Source organism: Euleptes europaea, chromosome 2, assembly GCF_029931775.1.
Source record: "Euleptes europaea isolate rEulEur1 chromosome 2, rEulEur1.hap1, whole genome shotgun sequence".
In the NCBI taxonomy this organism is placed as follows: Eukaryota; Metazoa; Chordata; class Lepidosauria; order Squamata; family Sphaerodactylidae; genus Euleptes; species Euleptes europaea.
Genome location: NC_079313.1, coordinates 92,635,481 through 92,648,765, shown reverse-complemented (window position 1 = coordinate 92,648,765; position 13,285 = coordinate 92,635,481). Strand labels below are relative to the sequence as shown.

Below are 13,285 nucleotides of genomic sequence, written 5' to 3'. Positions count from 1 at the left end.
TGGGTCTGGCAGTGTGATGAAATTCCTCTCATCCCACAGTCAGGAAAATTACACGTTTCCTCAGTGAATATAAACACAGGCGAAGCATCAGTACTTTGTAAATGGCTGCCTACATATATCTAGAGACAATGGCTCAGTTATTCAGCAAGGGCACTGACAAATAGGTGACTGCCAGTGCAATCTTAAACAGTGATAGTCGAAGGGCTTAAGAAGGTTGTAACTCTGTTTAGGTTTGCACCATGAGGTACTGAAGCTCAAAGTCTGAAGGTTACTATAGCTGTGACCTTCACATTCCAGAGATCAATGTCAAAGCCAAAAAAACAGAGTATCTGGAATATGATATTATCCCTTTCTGTTTAATGCCATTCATAATTTACTTTAATGCGGCAAAAATGCAAAGAACAGCTCTAGAACTTTCATGCCAATTTTTAAAAAAGAAATACTAACCTGATAGGCAGTAATTTGCTTGTTTTTTTTTTAAAAAATAAAGTCAAAGAAAACTGCCTGTCCTTGTTAAACAGTGTTTAAAGAATTATATACATATATATATAACTGAGAATTTCCCCACCATTAATTTGTTTGCTAATTCTAATCTGGTAACATCCCGATTTGTTTTGAAAAGCAAGCAACCACAACCAGATTAATTTTTCACACATACAGTTTTTGGAGGGCTAAATGTACCAGAAAAAACATTAATCTCTTGTACAATGAGATTATCAGAATTAAACTAAGAAAATCCCACTGATTTCTAAGGGCTTTACACCAGCCCCCGTATGACTCAGTGAAGCTAAAGTTCTAAGGACTAAACTGTTGAAGTTAAGTGGATTAGACAACCTAAATCCAGGCAATTCAGGGTAATGGGGCCATGGATCAGAATTTTTACATAGTACATACTGTTGCAATGGATGGCTTGTCTCGGTGTGTGTCCACAGCTTCCACATTCAGGGAGATCATTTCCAACTTGCAACCTTCATAAATTTCAAAGTGCAACATGAATTTTAATACCACACATTGTTTTTAAAACAAATGATATTGCAGAACCTACAGTACCACCCTGTGCAGTTATTCCGGTCTAAGCCCATTGAAATCAATAGAATGGAGGAAATGTGTTTAGGATTCACTGTTACTCTCTTGTAGCAACATAAAACAGGAATCCAGGCCACCCTAAATACTGCATCTGATGAAGTGAGCTCTGGCTCATGAAAGGCTGGGCTAGAATTGATGTTGTTAGTCCTTATGGTGCCACTGGATTGTATTTTAAAAGCAGTACACAAAGAAAAAGAAATTGGCTTTAGCTGGCTTCAAAATTGAAAGGGGAGGAATATCAGCATGATAATTGTAGAGATATGAACATGAAAAGGAAGATGAAGAGACTGGGTCCTACTGTAATTCCATAATTATCCTAGTTTCCACAAAACATTTGGCTGAGCTGGTTTCTTACCATGACAACCTCTTCAGCAACATAGAACGGGTGTATGCTCCCAGATTTAAAATGGGGAACCAAGTTTCAGGGATGCTAACAGTGTCACCCTAAGAGATGTTATAAGGGATACGTTCCCTTATCCTAAGGGAAGAGTAGCTCTGCTGAGGATTGCCCTATAAATAATGTTTTCTGAACTCAGCGAAGGCACAGATATTTGCAACCAAATTTTATGCTGGCAGTCTAACAGCTACACACCACTAGTTCTTCTCCCTGACCCCCTTCCTGTCACCTGACACATGCCCATACAAATGAGTAAGCAAATATTTACCATAAGCAACTGGAGTGAGTGAAAAAACAGTATGAAGAGGGCACCTCATATATGGCAGCTCATCTATAGGATCACAAAGAAAAATTAATCAACATTACAGGTAGGATCTGATGCACAAAAAGTAGCTTTTGCAACTGCTCTGTTCACACAACACAACTTTCAGCTAATGTGAAATATATTTCCCAACACAGAGACTACTCAGAACATAGGACATGATCAAATAAGCTACAGATGGCAAGTAGCAACACAGAGAGTTGGATCCAACCAGCTTTTCTGCTTGTGAAAACAGGTCTCCTTGGACCACCAAAAAAGCTATACTGGGGATCGTGGGACCTACATGAACAAAAGACATGTGAGATAAAGGTTTTGTTTAGGAGAGGAACTGGGTGAGATTAAGTGAAAAAAGCTGCCTGGATCCAACCCAGAGAACCTATCAGAGAATCCAGAGTCAATGCCGCTCTACCCAGAATACAGCATTCTTGCACTGTCTGTGTAGTATATATTCTTTGATGTTGTGTAATATACAAATCTTTTAAAGTGCAGCATCTTCATTGACACTATGCTCAGCAGCATAAAAAATTAAGCAGCTAGCATGAGAAAAACAGGCAAACACAGTGATTAATTTAATGTTCTTCAGTGCAGTCTCATTGTAAGCGCTGTCTCATTGTATCATAAATTTTCACTGCCAAAGACACCCACAACCTTCCTGTCCACTCTCCAGGATCAGAAAAGGATTCTGCATGCAAGAGAGTGTCTGTATTTACAAGATCATAAGTGAACTTGAATAGCAGTTGCTGGGGAAAAAAGACATTCCACTTAATGACCTCTTGTGCTTTAGAATTTTTTGGGTTCTCACCTGCGTTTTTATCAAGGAAATAGGCCAGTAAGCATCTCATAACTGCCTGGTGAGAAATAACTAGGATGTTGCCCTGACGTTCCAGCTCCATAATCACAGGTTCCAAGCGCTGGACCAAATCTTGGTAAGACTACAATGTAAGAAACATGTTAATCCAAACAAGAGATATTCATCTGATTTTACCTAGTCAAGAGTGTTCAAAGTGTTTTTTTAAATTATTAGTATTTGCCCCACAGGGAGAACCATACAGGGACCATGTAGATACATCTATATTTTCCTCTACACAGCAAAACAGCCCCAGGGTATGTTGGAAATGGCACAAGAAAGAGCAAAGTGCGAAATGTTTCCTCTTACCCCCAATAATAATAAATTATGCAGACTGTTACACATTATTGTTACATATTATACTTCTATCCTGACTTCCTTTATAATGCTCACAGAGGTTTTTGCTTGCTTAACTTGCTAATGCTACATCAGATGCTTCCATACCGTTCTAAATGAAATGCTTAAAGAGAGGCAGGTACCAAGAGAATTACACAAAGTTATAAGGGACTTGCTGTATTTGAAAGATCAGAAATTTCCCTCCACATTATGGTAATAATTCCTGAAAATCTGCCTATTGATTTGAAGGTGGATGCTATACCAACATTTTGATCTTTAAACAAATCTAAATGTCAAACTAGATGTCATGATTGGAGGTCAATGAATGGGGCCTCCCCATGCTTATTTTTCAAAACTCTGGTTTGACAATGGGAATCCTGTACAATATATTTTTTCTGGTTTTACTCTGTTTTGCAATTGCTGCCTCACATCTCCACCTACAACCCCAAAACTTATAAGGTCAAAGTGGTGATATTTTATTAACTGATTATATAACCCCCTCACTTCTCCTCCAGGGTAGCGATAAAGGTATTTCTCTTGATCCCGAAGTGCAAAGTCCTCTGGATACTGCCTTTGAATTTCTTCATAAGTCATTTCTTCACATACTCCCTGGAAAAAAGAGAAATTATATCCAATAAAGAAAAACAATTTGCACTCAGAGATCATGAGATTTTATCTGTGGGCTTCAGCCCACAGATCTGTTCCACTAGCAGTGGAATTTTCCCCTGAGGCTTAATCTCATGCATATGAATTTTGGAGTAAGCGCCATTCAACTTGACGGGATTTATTTTAAGTAAACATGATTGGGTCAGAATTTCTCTGATTTTGAGATCAAGCCTGTTCATGTATTCCACTGCAAAATGCTCAAGAGCTCCCTTGCTTAAAGTAGTGGTTGCAGTTTCTTGAAGGAAATAATCATTTATTTATAGTATTGCAAAAATGAATGATTTGTAATACTTCCCTCTCCCCCCATTCAGTGTTTGGCCTTTCTACCATGCTACTCACAGCATCAATCTCGTTAAGAATTTTCCACTGCTCATATGGCACACCTAGGGCCTCTGCTGTCTGGATGGTTCTTTTGAGCTGGCTAGTCCACACCTTCAGATCCACAATGTCCTGCTCTTTGATGAACTTCTTCAATGCTTGAGCAAACTAGGAAGCAACAAATTATATTCAGACGTTTGTGACATTCTTTGTATTGGGAAGAGGTTGCCCCTCCTTCACTAGGAAGATGAGAACACCAACCAAGATCTAAGGCTTCTGACATTGGTGCAATTCTTATGGGGTGACAAACTGTGATTGAAATACCTGAGGCGCATGCGTTCCCTCCTTCCTTTCCCTCCCTTTACATACAACCAGTTAATTAAATATACTCACATTTATAGCAAATCACTATTTGTTGTCACAACCATACCACAAACTATGGTTTGTTCTTTTCCTCTGAACCAGGCGTTTGCAGCTTGGGGGTGCTCCTGGACCTCCTGTTGGATAAACAGGTGGCAGCAGTGGCCAGGCATGCCTTTTAGCAGCATTGGCTGGTGAGCCAGCTGTGGTCTTTCCAGGGAGGAAAGGATCTTGCCACTGTGGTGCATGTCGTGGTAACATCTAGATTAGATTACTGCAGTGTATTCTATGTGGGGCTTCCCTTGAAGACTGGCCAGAAGCTACAGTTGGTACAGAATGCTGTGGTCAGAGTGTTGACTGAAGTGGGTCATAGGGACCATATCACTCCAGTTTTGTTCCATCTTCACTAGCTTCCAGTTTTGCTTCTGGGCTCAATTCAAGGTGCTGGTATTGACCCTGTACTGCTTGAGGCCAACATACTTTAAGGACCACGCTCTCTCATAAGAACCTACCCATTCACTCTGCTCATTCTCAGAGGCTCTGCTTTGGTTGCCCCCATCATCTGAGGCTAGATGAGTAGTGACCTGAGAAAGGGCTTTCTTGGTCATGGCACCAAAACTTTGGAACTCCCTCCCCAGGGAGATCCGTCTGTTTCCTACTATTGGTGTCTTCCACTGGCAGGTGAACACTTTTTAAAGTTAGGTATCCCCCCAATAACCATTACTGGCCCTCCTCCCTGATTCTGATATTGCCTATTGTGTTTGTATTGAATTATTTTATCATTTTAAATGTTACTTTTAATTGTTCAAATGTTTTTATGTGTGTCGCCTTGGGGACCCTGATCAGGTGGAAAGGCAGCATTAAACATTTTAAATAAATAAACGAGAAGGAATGTACTTGCAAAGATGGCAAAAATTACTTTCTTGGTTTAAAATCAAGCAATGTTCTTATGCAGATAGTTACACCGAGAATTACAAATGTAAATGGCGAGTTAGGTTTTTGACTCTTTGAGCAAAATGGATGACTTCATGGGAGCAATGGTTTGTTTTTCCACAGGCTGAAATACTTGCAAGCATCCTCAGAATCCCACAATAGTCTGAACAAAGTTTCTCCAGAATCCAATCATAGGAATGAGAGGATGATTACTTTTTCTTTTTGGTGTGATTATTGCATGTTTTCACTATCTAGCTCCCCTGAAACTGATCATCAGCAGAAAATCTGAACCCCAGTTTTTATTCAATATGGTTGGATCCTATGCTTTGTTCTGCTTGCATGAGACTTTCACTGATTCCCCTCTCCCACTGCAGTCCCCCTACAGCCCCCCACACTGTTCCTGAGAGTTCACTGACACTCAGAAGCATGAGTTTGATAAGCACAGAGAGCACCCAGAGTGCCAAATCTTACCCTCTCTGGGCCATACCTGTTTCCCTCGTGTTGACAGGCCTGAATCCCCACCAATCTTGCCAACAAGGTTGCATTCGCTCTCACCATGTCTACAAAGGTAGATGGTGCGTGGCTGAACATGAATATTCATGAGGTAATAGACAATTTTACTTTGAATGTAATCCTGGACACGGTTGACGAGGAAGCGTTGCCCCACATTTATCACTTTAATGAAAGAGTGGTCTCTGCAATTAAGAAGCATCAGGTATCAGAGTAGATCATAGAATTTCAATCCAGGTTTTCTTTTGCATGTACAAGCAATGTGATCCCTTAAAGGATTCGTATATTTTATTAAGTGTTAATGTGACACTGGATTTGATTTCATGCAGGAAATTATAAGGCACCACTGGTAGCTGGAGTTGCACAGTTTAAAAGAAGGGCATTCTTCCACCATTAAATATTAAAAGGGAGGTGGATATTAAAGGGGTGATGCACACAATTTCTTCATCATGTATTGATTGTAGCGGCAAGTAATTGCTTTATGGGGGGAATAAGCCATCATAGATTAATCACCACAAATGGAAGCTTTACAAGCTGGGAACCTGCAAGGACTTGTGGGGGGGGGGGGAGGAGAGTGTCACTTCATTGGCCCCTATATCCCCTTCCCAAAATTATTTCCTCTTTCCCTCCTCCTGGCAGTCACCATATCCTCTCCCCTCTCCTTGCTTCCTTTGCTCCTAAACCAACCTCTCTTTTATCTGCCTCCTCCCCTAGTCTGCAGCTTTACCTTACTTCATTTACCTTTCTCCCCAAAGAGGACCCAAAGCAGCTTACAACATTCTCCTTGTCCCCATTTTATCCTCAAAACAACCCTGTGAGGTACATTAGGCTGAGAGAGACTGGCCCAAGGTTACCTAGGCAAGCTTCCATAGGAGAGTGAGGATTTTTACCTGGGTTTCCAAGGTCCTAGTCTGACACTCTAATCACTACAACACATAGGCTCTCAATTTTCCCACCTTCCCTCCTCCAAGCAGCTGCTCCCTGTTAAAAGTCTGGCCAGGTTGCAAAAGTCATGTGGCATGATGTTGCTCAGGTGAGTTGTGTGGTGGCCACCTCCAGGCATGGCTGAATTGTACAAGTTGTATGGAGGCTGCTGTTAGACCCAGCCATGCTGTGTGGCATTATGTTGTCCAGTAGCCAGTGCTGCACTTCATGATGGTTGCTGAGTGGCAAGAGGGAGGGAAATAGGGGTGGACTGGCAGACCAAAATAGCACTGGAAAAGGCCCTCCCCTTGCCTTTTACTGGCAGAAACCAACGTTTGAAAGCCAGCAATAGACTGGTTGCCTAGCAGCCTCCACAATGGCCACTGAGATCTCAGAAGGCATTTATTTCTCAAAGGTACAGGCACTGCGCCTATTATTTGGGTTTTTTAAACCCTCCAATTTTTTTTTAGATTTCTGATTTTTCTGCAAACATGGGGCTTTTAACAGATTAGTAGAATGATCTGTTTTGCCTGTTCATGGCTCCAATCTCTGGATTTAAATATCCACAGATGGGGCCACATTGAGAATTAGACATGCTGACAAGTGGAGGACCTGAAAAGACTTGCGAGGGGCATCTCATTTCCCCATGTAATCCCTCCCCTTCTCTTTCCCTTTTCCCTCCTCCTGGCAGCTCCCATATCCTCTTCTCTTTTCCTGCTTCCTCCTCTCTTTCCGACCCACCAGCTAACCTACCTTTTATCTGTGTGTGTCAGGGTAAAAGGTCTAAATAAACACCCCCAACTACACGCTTAGTGGAATAATGCCCTATCAAGTGTTGAGCAATCACAACGATGAATAGGCAGGTGTGAATCCACTCAAAGTTATTATCATACTCATGTTGGGAGGCAGAGCCTTCCCCTGCCCTCAACTGGGAGTTGCCACAGGTAAAGATCACAGCCTCAGGGGACAGCTCCCTGAAAGAACCACCACCTGTGCTATGGTTTACCACCTCAACTGATCAGCAATGTCTCTGGGCAGAGCTCAGGAAGGAGACACACCAACAGGTGAAACAGTTTCCTTCCTCTTCTGAGGAGTCTGGGCTTCCATGCAAGAAGCTGGGAACACCCAGGGGTCATCTGCAGTTTGCTGCACTGCCTTTAAAAGGGCCTCTGAAGGGACCAATCAGGAGTTCATTGGCTGTTTGCTCCAGTCTGAGCAGGAGCGAAGCTCATTAGCGGAGGAAATAGGTGCTTGCAAACCCCCTCCCTCTCCATCTGAGGTCACTTGGGTAGCATCCTTGGCCTGAAGTGATCAGGCGGTCAGGGCTGAAAGCCTCTCCCTATGTGTCATCCTGGTTGCTATGATGGTCTTTCTAGCTTTATGCTCTCTTTTCATGTGTGTGCTTCTCTTGCCTTTCTCCTTCTCCTTTGCCCATTCTACTGAGCGTAGGTGACTGGATACATTTTCTGTATGGTTTGCATAGGATAGCATACAATTGTATGAACAAAGCAGCAATCCCAGTACTATACAGTCCCTGTGAACCAAAACCAGGTAGGTTTATGATAAAAAGTCATGGACCAAACAGATAACATTTCAGGAGATCCAAGAGTGGTTCTCACTGATTTTCAAAAGGCAACTGCAGATGCTCAGAGGCCCAACATGTATCAGGATGCAAATTCCCTTCACCATATGCAGGGACAAAAGCAGGTGAGGGCTGTGGTTGTTACATCTAGATGGAAACACAATCTGATCTTTTTGGCATGACCCTGGAGAGCCATCCTTTTTTCAGATAATTTACCCAAGCATGGGAAGATGAAGTTTAACACTATTGCACTTCCTCTCCCTCTCCTTGATCAGAACCTCCAAAGCCTCTCCCAGCCTTTCCTTTTGGCTGCAGTAAAGTGGCCTCACAACTGCTCAGCTCCACTTCCATTCCTAGTGTACACTGTGGACTCAGAATGCCTGTCACTCCTTTGCTGAGCATCTTACTTGTCATAATTTACTGGATCAAGGGGCTGATAGGTGACCTTATAGCACTCGATGCGCTTCAGGAAATCACCCATCACATTCTCTCGGTTTCTCTCTGGGTAATCGGGGCTGGAGACCTTCACTTCCTGAATAACCAAATGAGATGGCATTAAAAGTTAAGTAAACATTGTACATACAGAGGAAAACATCACTGAACTGTCCTTAAGTTTCCAAACAAACGTTTTGCTTTCCTTGGCATAGAAACAAAACAAACAAACAAAAAAATTCTAAAGCATTTGCCTTGGGGACAAATAGACCAAACTACCCTTTCTTCCCGTTTGTACAAGATGTTTGCAGTACAATTGTCCCATGAAGATATGTTCTACAGTCAATATATTCTTGTATCCATTTTCAAATCTGAGCTCTTACATAATTTGCATAAATGTCTGAGGAAATAGTAACTGCTTCCCTCATTCCTTGACTCTAAAATAGAGCATTATTGTCTTTACCAGCATTATTGTCTTTACCAAAAAGTGCTACTGGACTCGTTTTTTTTTTTTTTTTTAACCAAAAAGTGTAGTTCAAATACAATTGCAGCATCAGAATTAAACTTGTAAAGTATGTACAAGCATGAAAAAATACATGCTGTGACCTCCCTTTTTTGTTTGTAAATAGTAGGTATACCTAAGCCCAATCTGGACCAGGACCATGTTGTGCTAATCATCTTCCCCTACACCATTTTTCCAAACTTAAATGGCCTTGTGGAACAGCTGTTTTGCCAGATGGGACAAACTGAATGTTGTTTGTTGGGACAAACTGATGTATGCAAACTGCATGTTGCCTGTATCAGTGTTAGAAGTATCAGCTGTACGGCACCATTTCAGGTAGGGAAAATGGGACGGGGTGGGAAATGTTAATTCCCCCCCCCCCACGCCAGAGTCATGATCTGAATCAGGCCCGGCACATCTGCTATTTACAAAGGAAAAACAGTTGAGAACTCCAAACCAGAAATCCCCACTATCTTCTCTAATTCAATCCTCTATTTAGAATTAGGAACCAGCTATGTAGTGCATGGACCGGTGCTTAACATTGTTGAGTGTGCTAAGTGCCATCAAGTCGCTTCTGATTTATACCAACCCTATGAATAAATGACCTCCAAAACAACCTATCGTTAACAGCCTTGCTCAGATCTTGCAAACTGAGGGCTGTGGCTTCCTTTATTGAATCAATCCATTGCATGTTGGGTCTTCCACTTTTCAAGCTTCCTCCAACTTTTCCTAGCATTATAGTCTTTTCTTGTCTTCTCATAATGTGGCCAAAGTACAATCGTTTCAGTTTAGTCGGTTTAGCTTCTAGGGAGAGTTCAGGCTTGATTTGATCTAGAACACATTTATTTGTCTTTTTGGCAGTCCACGGTAGTTGTAAAACTCTCCTCCAACACCGCATTTTAAATTAATCTACTTTCTTCCTGTCAGCTTTCTTCATTGTTCAACTTTCACACCCATGCATAGTAATGGGGAATACTATAGCATGAATTAACATGATCTTGGTTGCCAGTGATACATCCTTACATTTAAGGATCTTTTCTAGCTCCTTCATAGCTGCCCTTCCCAGTTCCAATCTCCTTCGGATTTATAGCATTGGACTGCTGTATTACCTGTGGCTGATATGACCTAAATTTAATATAACCTTCAGCTGACTTGCATCTGAACCTGCACTTGACAAACAATGTGGTGTAGTGGTCAGTGTGCCACAGATGGATCTGGGAGAACTAGCTTCAAATCTCTGTTCAGCCACAAAACTCACCAAGTGACCTTGAGATAGTCACTCTGTCAACCTAAACTATTTCATAGCATTGTTGTGAGGGGAAAATGGGAGAGGAAAGAGCTCTGCATGTTGGAAGGAAGGATGAGATTAAAGTGTAGAGACTTTAATAAATGTGCAACCTGAAAATCTGACTTGTGTTTTTAGTTATGTTGTGGCACATATATCAGGAACTATTAATATGTATTGACAAAATCCTGGAATCGGTGAAGGCCACTACTTATGCTCTGGATCCTTGCCCATCCTAGCTGCTAAAATCATGTAAGGACCACATCAACAAACCCTCAGTACCTTTTATATATCAGTCACTAACTCAGGGCACCTTCCCTCGGCCATTCAAAGATACGGTTATCCATCCACTACTTTAAAAAACCATCCGTACAGAAAAATGATGCAGCCAATTATTGCCTGCCCAGTCTCTAACCTGCCCTTTCTGGGCAAAGTGATTGAAAGAGCAGTAGGAGGCCAACTTAGCTTACTGAAACTAGGATCCTACAATGTCATTTTTGTATCATTTAATATGTCATGTTAAGACTTATGTTCTTTTTTTAGATTTCTGATTGGTTCTGCAACCCTAATCCTATTGTACTGTTTATTGAATACCCCATTCTGTTGATTGTATTGACTCATTCTGTGTAATTCGCCCTGAGTCCAAGTGAGAAAGGCGAACTGTAAATGGTGCAAATAAATAAAAAAAAAACAATACATTCAATTTCTTGTCCCCAGAAAGGAGTTTCAGTCCTTGAGTCTGTCTGCATGCTTGCTCTTCCATATGGAGGGAACCTGGTGCTGCGATGGCAGCTCCGAGTCCAAAGCCATAAGCGAGCATGTGTTTACCATGTATTTCAGATCTTATATTTTTAGGAATCATTTGGAAGTGAAGACAACAGAAGGCAGGCATGTTTCTCTTTTGACATAAGCATGTCAGAAAGACAGGGATTTTCTGCCAGGGCTGGCCCATGCTTGGGAACCACAGCAAGCCAGAATAGCACCCCCCTAAGGACTTTACTGCATTAGTTTCTGGCTGGACTGCTTAGCACACAGATGGGAGCAAAGGTACATTTTCACTTGGCAGGGAGCAAAACTAGCAGTGGAAGACATGAAGAAAAAAATGCAGAACAGCAGGTCTTTGTGTTCAGTACTGGAGGGTGTTCTGCAGAAGGAAGATTTTACAAAAACCATCATAGACAGAAAAAAATGCTTTGTCGACAGGAGCAGAGATGGAGCACAGGAGCACAGAGATTTGTCGACAGAAAGATTTGTCGACAGGAGTACAGAGAGACAGAAAGAGTGCTCTGGAATTAGTTGGAAAAAATGGTGGAAGAAACTAAAGGAATGTGTAGAGTTGAAAAAACTAACCTGTATGTTGCATGATAAAAATGTAGATAAGTTTGATAAACGGAATGTCATTTTGACTAGGATGGTGAATTGAAGTTTATGTCTATACGATTCGTCTAAAGAATTAAGGATTAATTTCTAAAGCTTTGTATCCAACTTTCTTTTTACTGAATAAAAATGTTATTTGAAAAAAATGAAAAAATTGTTGTGCTGCTGGAGAGGTCAAGCTACTTGTTGTCAGGACCACTGAGATCCTGTATTGATGTGCCTGATGGCAGTTGTAGAAGTGAAAAACAAGGAAAGTGATCATTTTTGCTGTTTCAGCAAGTTCTGATGATTAAGCTAAAGATAATTCCACTGTGATTTGCTGGGGGTTTTTAATAGTAAAGGATGTGGAAGGGTTTCACAGGAATAGATGTTTTGAAATGCACAATTTTTCTGTTCAGGATCCTGTAAAGGTGATTACACAAGACATACAAATTGCAGAGGTAGGTTCTGTTATGGAGACAGAATGAGAAAGAATCAAGCATTGCAGAAATCTGAATATTGAAAAGGCTAGAGAAGTTCTTTTGTTTGTGTTACTTAAGAACATTTCAGCCATTCATGGCTGCATCAGATTGCATTGAAGGTTCTTATGTGAGGTGGATTCAGGGAAAAATGGACAGAAACATGGGGAATTGGTTCCTAATTCTAAATAGATTGAAATAAAGAACAAATGAGTCAGAGATTTGAGCTGATGCAGCACAGTAAGAATCAGGAACAAGGCATTTTGCAAGACACTAGGAGGAATAAGAAAAACAGAAGAAAAAAGAAGGAGGAGGAAGGAGGAGGTAGAAGAAAAAAGGAAGAAGAATTAGTTTTTATATGCTGACTTTCTCTACCACTTAAGGAAGAATCAAAATGGCTTACAATCACCTTCCCCTCCCCACAACAGACACCCTGTGAGGTAGGTGGGGCTGAGAGAGCTCTAAGAGAACTATGACTAGCGCAAGCCCAGTTCTCCAGATTAGAGTGCACCAATCCAAACCACCGCTCTTAACAACTACACCACGCTGGCTCTCCAGAGTACAATGAAGAGGGAATAGGAAATTGTGAGTTTCAGAGAAGTACTTCCACTAATTTACATTTACAAATTGAAGTAAAGAGCCCAGAAATAAGAAGACCCATTTGATAAGTTCTAAAAATCCAAAGAAAGAAAAGGTAGATGAAAAACTTTCTTGCAGAGATCACCCAAAATAGAAATTGTTTGTGCCAAACTGCCATTTTCTTAATGAACGTGCACTTTTGGCTTTCTCCAACAGATGGCAGAATTTACCACCAAAAATTGAAATTCATATTCCAGATGTTTGTCTACAGGCGAGAAAGTTATCCACTTATGATAGGTTGTCAAATCATTGTTTTATTATATCTCTGTACCTAGAATTCACAACATCTAGGATCACATATTTGAAACTTC

General features: G+C 41.2%; 1 protein-coding gene across 3 annotated transcripts in view; it reads right to left on the bottom strand.

The window, feature by feature from the left end:
- PFKFB2 (6-phosphofructo-2-kinase/fructose-2,6-biphosphatase 2) overlaps positions 1-13,285 on the bottom strand; it is a 31,499-nt gene that overhangs the window by 6,321 nt on the left and 11,893 nt on the right. For all 3 annotated transcript variants that reach the window (XM_056867435.1, XM_056867436.1, XM_056867437.1), the window contains exons 7-13: positions 8,689-8,813; positions 5,753-5,960; positions 3,994-4,140; positions 3,493-3,597; positions 2,608-2,737; positions 1,752-1,814; positions 895-968 (exon numbers count right to left, since the gene is read on the bottom strand). In XM_056867435.1, coding sequence (XP_056723413.1) covers positions 895-968; positions 1,752-1,814; positions 2,608-2,737; positions 3,493-3,597; positions 3,994-4,140; positions 5,753-5,960; positions 8,689-8,813 — 852 coding nt within the window. The remainder of the gene's footprint in view (positions 1-894; positions 969-1,751; positions 1,815-2,607; positions 2,738-3,492; positions 3,598-3,993; positions 4,141-5,752; positions 5,961-8,688; positions 8,814-13,285) is intronic.